At 40.3% G+C, this 7909-nt stretch overlaps 1 protein-coding gene across 1 annotated transcript; it reads left to right on the top strand.

The window, feature by feature from the left end:
• The first annotated feature begins 3724 nt into the window (after positions 1-3724).
• On the top strand, positions 3725-6495 carry LOC133897888 (plant cysteine oxidase 5-like). Its single transcript, XM_062338713.1, has 6 exons — positions 3725-3930; positions 4622-4832; positions 5051-5199; positions 5347-5494; positions 5807-6010; positions 6121-6495. The coding sequence occupies exons 2-6, from the start codon at positions 4718-4720 to the stop codon at positions 6234-6236; spliced, it is 732 nt and encodes a 243-aa protein (XP_062194697.1). The 5' UTR covers positions 3725-3930; positions 4622-4717; the 3' UTR covers positions 6237-6495.
• Positions 6496-7909: the final 1414 nt, after the last annotated feature.

Below are 7909 nucleotides of genomic sequence, written 5' to 3'. Positions count from 1 at the left end.
CTTGAATATCAACCTCCACATCTCCAAAAGACACGGCTTGCAACTTAGGCTCATTAAGGGAAAGGTTAGCCACTTCAAGAATCCCTAAACCACTAAGAGAGTCAAAAGAATCTCCTCTCACATCCCACATCCTTGATTCCCTTTCTTGTATGCATCTGTTCTTCTAGAGAGATGTCTCAGATTTGAGTGCACATGGACTAAATCTTCAGCACGCTTTGGAGGCATTTATTTTGACACCGTGGATGAAGCTATAAGTACTCCAATTCCTCTAACAACAAGAAGATGAGGTTGGTTGGCTAATCAATCTAATGGCCAAACTCTGTAATAGAGGAACACATTGTCCATGATTTGACCACCAAGTAATTGGATCACAAAGAGTCATCTATCACGAATTGAATCATGATCTTTGAATTCTTCGGAACAAGTTGAGAATCTTGCTTATTCTTCTTTCACTTTTGTTAATTCTTCTTGTATGGGAAAAAACTTCTTGAAGCAACTCATCCTCATTTTTTATACCTCAATGTCCTTGTGTGGGGGTACATGACCAACACCTCAATCGAGCAAATTTTTGCTATAATATCTACAATGTTAGCAATAAGCATTAAGCAAAATGTTAAAGTTGTACAGCTTCAAGCCTTTTAAAAAAATGAATATAAGCAAGAGTGCAAGACAACAAGTAAAGTGTAATGATAAGTAGATAACTTTGGATTAAGTGAATGAGCCAAACAATGGAGTGAATTATTACCTTTTGTGCATCTATCAATCAATATCTTATAAATAACCGATAACAAATTAGATTCCTCACTTTGTTCATTCCCTTCCCATAGATATATCTCTTTCTTCACTTTCTCAATCATTGAATCCCACATCTCATAAATGAGATGAAGACATGGTGTGTTGGTGTCTGCAACACATATCATGTCATAGATAGGCTGAGTAAATTTAAGAATGAACTTCACATTGCCCCACCACACATCACGTATCTTCTCTTTGACATGAGCAGCAATTTGAGCATCATCTTTGTAGTGATTCCATTGCTCACTAATTACCATGTTTTGGAGAGGTCTCTTTACCTCCACAATCCGTTGTAACGTACACACAACTGAGGCAAATCTTGTTTCAATAATAGCAAGTAACTTCAAATGGCTAAACTCATTAAAAATTGAAAGTCACATGCCATGGTTCATGATGAAATTCTTGATCATTTGAGCTTCAGTTTTAACATATAAATTCAAGTGTGCTCCAAACAAAAGACTTTTCATCATTTTTTGGCTGTTTAGGCTCACAAATATTCTTCAAAGAAAGATTGATAGTGTGTACAACACATGGTGTCCAAAATATGGTATTATATTTAGCTTGAAAAAGCAGACCCTCACCTTTGCAATTTGCAGCATTATCGGTGGTGACTTGTACCACATTATGTCGACCAACTTCTTCAATTACAAACCTCAGCTAGGTAGCAATGTATTCTTTTGTCTTCACATCACCTTCACAATTATCAGCTTTCAAGAACATAGCTACTTTCCCAGAAATTGCAACATAGTTAATGAGTGGCTGCCTCTGCGGATCTGACCAGCCATCAGCACAAATTGTCACTCTCTTCTCACTCCATGTGCTCTTTGTACTCTCCAATAATATGTCAATGTGAGCCATTTCTTGCTTGAGAAGGGTAGTCCTTAACTTGCTATACCCCAGCATTTTATAACCCTTCAAGTCATTGCTGCAAGCATAGGTAAATGCTTCTTGAATGTATGGATTTCTAGAAAAATTGAAAGAGATCCTTGAAAAAAAATAGAATTAGCACAAGCAATGGTCTTTCAAAATTGCAGCTGTAGTTGAATAATGAATATGTGTTGCATTGCAATTGCATACCTCCTTAATAAAATGCTCTTGCAATTAAAGCATCCATGTGCTTGCGCTGGTCCATTTTTCAAGCTTTCTCTAGTGCAGAAGGAGGACCACTCTGCTTTTTCTTATTGCTATTGGATGAAGAAGTAGGCAATGACAAAATTCTTTGTTTTGATCTTTCTAATTGTTCTTTAGCACCTGCAACTTCTCTTCTTATCTGGCTAAGCTCATCTATTGTCACCTTCGGACACATATTGATTCCCTTGTTGGACTTTTTCAGCAAGTGAGCTTCCACTCTTGTGTAGCTATAAATTGTTCATTGAACAGTAATTGCATCTCCATCTAGCATTACCTCGACCTGCAGCCGGTTTCTCTAAAATTGTGACATGATCCCACAGTGGAGCCTTGAGGTCAGTGATGGATCGAGCACTTGAGGTTGCACCACCACCACTACTAGAAGTTGCCATCTGTATTTAAAGAGAAAAATTGAGTATAATGTATTCATCATAGCAAATTCACTACCAAACAAGGTTTTAGTTTGATGTATGAACTGTCAAAGGTGGTGACTTCCAATACAATGCAACATCATTATGGTTATAGTGATCAGCTCATGTTGCTTAAACAGCACGCCATATGCCTCAACCTCAATGGCCATCCAACAACTAGCTAAGAAAGCAACCTTTTCCTTAAACTCCAATTACTTGCACAGCAACATCCGTTAATCTAGCTTAAACCTGAGACGTATTGTACTACTACAAGTACTAACTACCCTACAAATTGCCGGTTGTTGCAAATCAGGAGGGGAAAAGGGGGAAAGAGGAACCCTGCACATTGAACCGGCCAATCGGGAGGGGAAAGGGGGTAACTTACCGTCGGGCGCCGACTGCAGGAGGAAGAGGTGCTTGCCGTCTATGACGCCGGCTCGCTGCTACAGGTCAGCGGCGGTGCGTGATGGCTCGCTACTGCAGGTTAGGCGGCGGTGCTGTCTCGCTGGCCTGGTGGAGATCCTCGCCCGCTCGCTGTTCTCCGCCGACAGGTGGTCGCCGGTCACGACCGGTCATCAGCGTGTCACCTCTGCTAGATGTTGTCGCGGTCGAGACAGAGAGGTCGAGAGACGGCTGGATTCATGAGCGAACGAATCATAACGCAGGCGTTGGCTGGATTAGGTCACGGAGGGATGCCATCTTGGGCCGGATTCATGAGCCTTCGTGGGTTATCGCCCAAGTATCCACGCCGTATCACCCAGTATCCAAATTTTGTTTATTATTTTTGTCCTGATACTCTCTGAATACGTATTGGAGCCGTATCCGTATCCGATGCCGTGTTAGATACAGATACGGCCCCGATACGTATCCGTGGTTCCCAGATTGCACCTACACAAACAAAAAATTTCAAGGCAGAGCATAATCTGGAAAGCACGACCCATCTACATCTAGTTCAGTACATATGAAAGCAGGCAAGGACACGAAAGTGATCGATGGAGAATGCAGAACCTTTGTTTTGACCTTGCTTAAAAAGTTGTTTTCTTAGACAACACTCTCTGTGAAGATCAAGTTAAGGAGACCAAATGTCACAAGTTCTTTGCAAGCAAGTCATTAGTGGTGCGGCTACTCCACTGATCCACTCAAATGCAATGAGACTCTTCATCGACTTCACCGATAAACATGTGCTTGAGAAAAAAAACTCTCCCCTGCTGCAAAATATGTGTGCATGGATGACTTCTCCCCCCAAGATTGAACTGAAAATCCCTAAAGAAAGAACGGATGAAACCATAACAAATGACCAGAATTTGAGGTGGATTTAAGCCTTGTTATACTTACATTTCTTTGAAAGAAATTAAAACAAAAGGGCAGCAAACTTTCACTACCTTGTCTCTTTCAGTCATCTTCTAGAGAAGGAAGGAACTACGAAGAGGGTCATCTTCCAGCGTTGCAAATTTCAACATTGCCCATTGGCGCTGTCCCTTTTGTCCACCAACCGACCGGACATCAAAATACAAGATGGAGGGTCACCGCTCGAGCTCGTGCGATTGAGGTCTGAGGACCCTCCTCCTCTGGCTTCGCCTCCTTCCAAGAATCCGAGGTACACCCATTGCCCCCGTTTCCTGATTCAATCCAACGGTTCTCTGCAGCTTCTTGGCCCTGTAGCGATTCTCTAGTTTTTGTTTGATGATTTTACTGTGGTGTAAACATGTCTTTTTTGTATCTTTTTTTGTGAAGTTGTTGCTTTTTTGGTCATGTTTTGGAGTTGGCGGTTGCAGAATACAAGTATAACTTGTGCAGAAGAATGAAGACGAACCCTTTTGGCCGATTCACTAGATGGAGGAATCAGGGTATCACTGAAATTTTGGATAGATGGATATAAGGACTGTTTTGTGTTTATATGGTGGCATTAGCTTCGAGTCACTGAATTTTTATTACAAGTAGGTTAAGGTGAAGAACAGAGTGTAATCTGCTCTAACTTAGGCGCAGATTGTCAAGTGTGATTTGTAGAATTTTAATCTCTAGACGGTGCTAATTGCTAATGCTTTAACATGCTGTGAAATTACCATGTGTTAGTGCTCTCATTTTAGTTCTGCGTAGTAAAACTTGTGGTTGTTCACACTATCTGAACCTGGTGAGACTATGATAGGGAGGGACTGCAGCCTTCTTTTAAGAACCAACAACAATCATGACGCTGTATGTGTGCTTGTGTCCATTTGTTGATTTGCTCTTATGAATAATACTGTACTTGACATATCTTGATGATCAAATTTCATTTCTTATTGAGACAGGCTGCGAAGGACAGCTCAATCTGACTTGGAGAAATCTCCTGTCGAAGTGTATTTCTCTGAGGGTTGGAATTTTTCGGTTCAGTTTCTAATTTATAAATGCCTTCCACTACTATGGCTGCAATCCAGAAGCTTTATGAAGTCTGCAAAGTATCATTATCTGAAAAAGGGCCACGATCATCTGAAGCTGTCGATAACGTCCGTGCTGTATTAGGTAAGAACTGCCCCCTTTTTGGTTGTGGCATAATCTCAGGAACATCAAAGGTAAAGGACACAAACTCGATAAGAATCAAGAAAACTCCTATTGACATGAAACTACAATTTGGCACAAGTGTGTTATTATCAATCAGATTGTATATGTTATATTGTTCAAAAATCTTCGACACGGTATTGTTTGTCTTTCTGTTCTTATTGTTCAAAACTTCCTGGCAGACATGATCACGCCTTCGGATGTTGGACTTGAGCATGAAGCTCAAGCTGTACGTATTTGGAGTCGTCCACGAGCCTTGAATAGGAAAACCGTTTTTCATTCAAGCCCAGCGATCCGATATCGTCATATATATGAGTGCAAAAGCTTCTCAGTGAGCCCCATTGACTACTTTACCCACTGCCATACTGTTTGTTTTCTCCATTGCAGCATTTAAGTGTTCAATATTTCGCTACCAATTTCTTTTCTATCGCGCCCATCTGACCCTGATGTCGAATGTACTCTCACGTTATCTCTGCAGATTGGAATATTTTGCATTCCAGCATCATCCATCATTCCACTCCACAACCATCCCGGCATGACGGTACTAAGTAAACTTTTATATGGCACAGTGCATGTCAAATCATATGACTGGATTGATACAACTGAACCTCTTAACTTTTCAAAAGGTTGGCTTTTCCTAAACCAATTTTTTTCATGATGAATCTTAATCACGAATTGAATTTATCTTGTTAGTTGTTTATACACCTGTCTCGATATCATGGTCTTGATATTGTACGCGAATTTGTTTGGATGTTAAACCTGTCTTAATTTTTTTTTTTGCGGAATCTAAACCTGTCTTAATTATGCCCGCTGATATAACAGTGTTTTCAGATATTGTATTGCCAACGAATGCCTTGAAGTAAATAGCTGTGATCTTGCAGTGCTTCCCTCTATATGCACTCGATCAATTGATTGCACACTTCCTTTTGTAATTACAGTGAGACCTGCCAAGGTTGTAAGAGACGGTGAGATGTCGGCTCCTTGTGGTGCGATGGTACTTTATCCTACAGAAGGCGGGAACATACACGCTTTCAAAGCCATCACTCCCTGCGCTATCCTGGACATCTTAACACCTCCTTACTCTTCAGAAGATGGGAGGCACTGCTCCTACTTCCGAAGATGCTCAAAATCAGACCCATCGGGTTAGTTTCACACCTTCTCTGGATGAACATAGCACACTTGGTTCACTAATTGTGATGTGGATTCGTATTCTTACTTGGTTCACCATCTGCAATTGCTGCTGTTTCTCCAGGCGTTTTATTGAACCGAACAAAGGGATCTGGATTCGTTTGGCTGGAAGAACACCAGCCCCCTGACAGCTTTGTTATTAGAAGGGACCTGTACAAAGGACCTGCTTTAAAGTTATGACAAGATCATGCTTAGAGATCGACATAATAATTATTCTTCCTTTAGGTTTTTTTTTTTAAGTTATCAAGAAGCACATAGCTATGCAAAGCATGTTCCCTATTTTGCTCTGCACTTTTAATTTATAGGTAGTTAATTATTCTGCGTGATCTGGTATATGTATTTTAAGATAATTTTATTGTACATTTCATGATGTAACTCAGTGACATAATATTTATATAATTATATGAAGTGGAAGGTATTTTGAGCCTTCCTTTGGATACAGACCTTTCACTCAGAATTATCGTGAGCGATGAACCAGAGGAACTTCAGGGTTAGTCGGGTATTTTCATCTTTGTTCATCATATTTCTTGAGTTGGCAATTTGGCATCATCAGGTGCTCGGCTGCTTATGCTACTGAATCTGTGCCTTGTTCGATTCTTGCTCCTTGTGTGTGTATGCATGTGCACCATGTGTATGTGTATGTTGGGCAATTGCAGCGCTGAATCCAACTTCTACCAATAGCAACCGTAATTGCAACAGATTTTTTCTAGATCAGATCTGGAAGTGAACCGCACCATTTTTTCTCTGTTTGTATTATTTCTAGAAGTAAGAGTTTCACATCTATACATTTCATCTCTGTTGTTCATGCACTTAATCAAGTTGTTGTATTTCTGCCAAGGGCGGAGCTTAGTGGAGCCTAAGTGGACTATGGCTCCTTCCGTAGCAAATTGTTGCTCGTCGTTACTTAAGTACCAAGCTAACCATTTCTTATAAGGATTTTGGGGGGCACGTCAGATTGGCCCCTTCTTAGCTTTTTACTCAAGCTCTTATACTTTCTTACAGCTCGCATACAGTTGTAGACCGTAGAGTTGAAACACTTAGATGGTGGCTCATAAATGAATATTATGGTTCAAATTTATGGTTGTAATAGAGTTGTACGTGAAGCCACAATGTCTTTATCTATCTTTACTATTTCTATATGTAAGAGTTTTAAATCTACCTTGTTCACATGTGTTCTATATATTTTATTATTGTTGCTCTTACAATTAATTATAATGTTTCAAAAAGCTCTACATGAGGTGGGCGGTTGGGCTCCGCCTAGCGTCTAAGCGGTTGTGCTTTTAGCATATTAACATAGAAAAATAGAGAAAACCACTTAACGAAATGCTAGTGTTGAACTAAGTAGTGTTTCTCCGCGTAATGCCTAGGTGGCATCCAGGTGCTGCCTTTTTAAACACTGATTAAACCGTTTATCATTAGGATTCAAAGTTCAGGTTAGATTGTCCTCTTCTTATCTTTTGCTGCATATCTATTGGTTTCTACAGAATGTTCAGCTTTGATGTACTGTTAGCGGTAATGCCTAGGTGGCATCCAGGTGCTGCCTTTTTAAACACTGATTAAACCATTTATCATTAGGATTCAAAGTTCAGGTTAGATTGTCCTCTTCTTATCTTTTGCTGCATATCTATTGGTTTCTACAGAATGTTCAGCTTTGATGTACTGTTAGCGTTATGTCAAATTTGTTGCATACCACCACTTTATTTGATCGCGTTAAATCGTACAATTACCTGTGATTTCCTTATTTCCGTTGAGACAGAATATTTGAACGGGAGCAATTGACCCACAATCAAGGTTTCATTTACCGACCGGAGCTCGGTTACCGAGCTCCGGCGGTAACCGAAAATACGCGATAA

This window comes from Phragmites australis, chromosome 17 (genome assembly GCF_958298935.1).
Source record: "Phragmites australis chromosome 17, lpPhrAust1.1, whole genome shotgun sequence".
In the NCBI taxonomy this organism is placed as follows: Eukaryota; Viridiplantae; Streptophyta; class Magnoliopsida; order Poales; family Poaceae; genus Phragmites; species Phragmites australis.
Note: the sequence above shows the minus strand (reverse complement) of the source record. Positions and strands in the feature narration are given on the sequence as shown.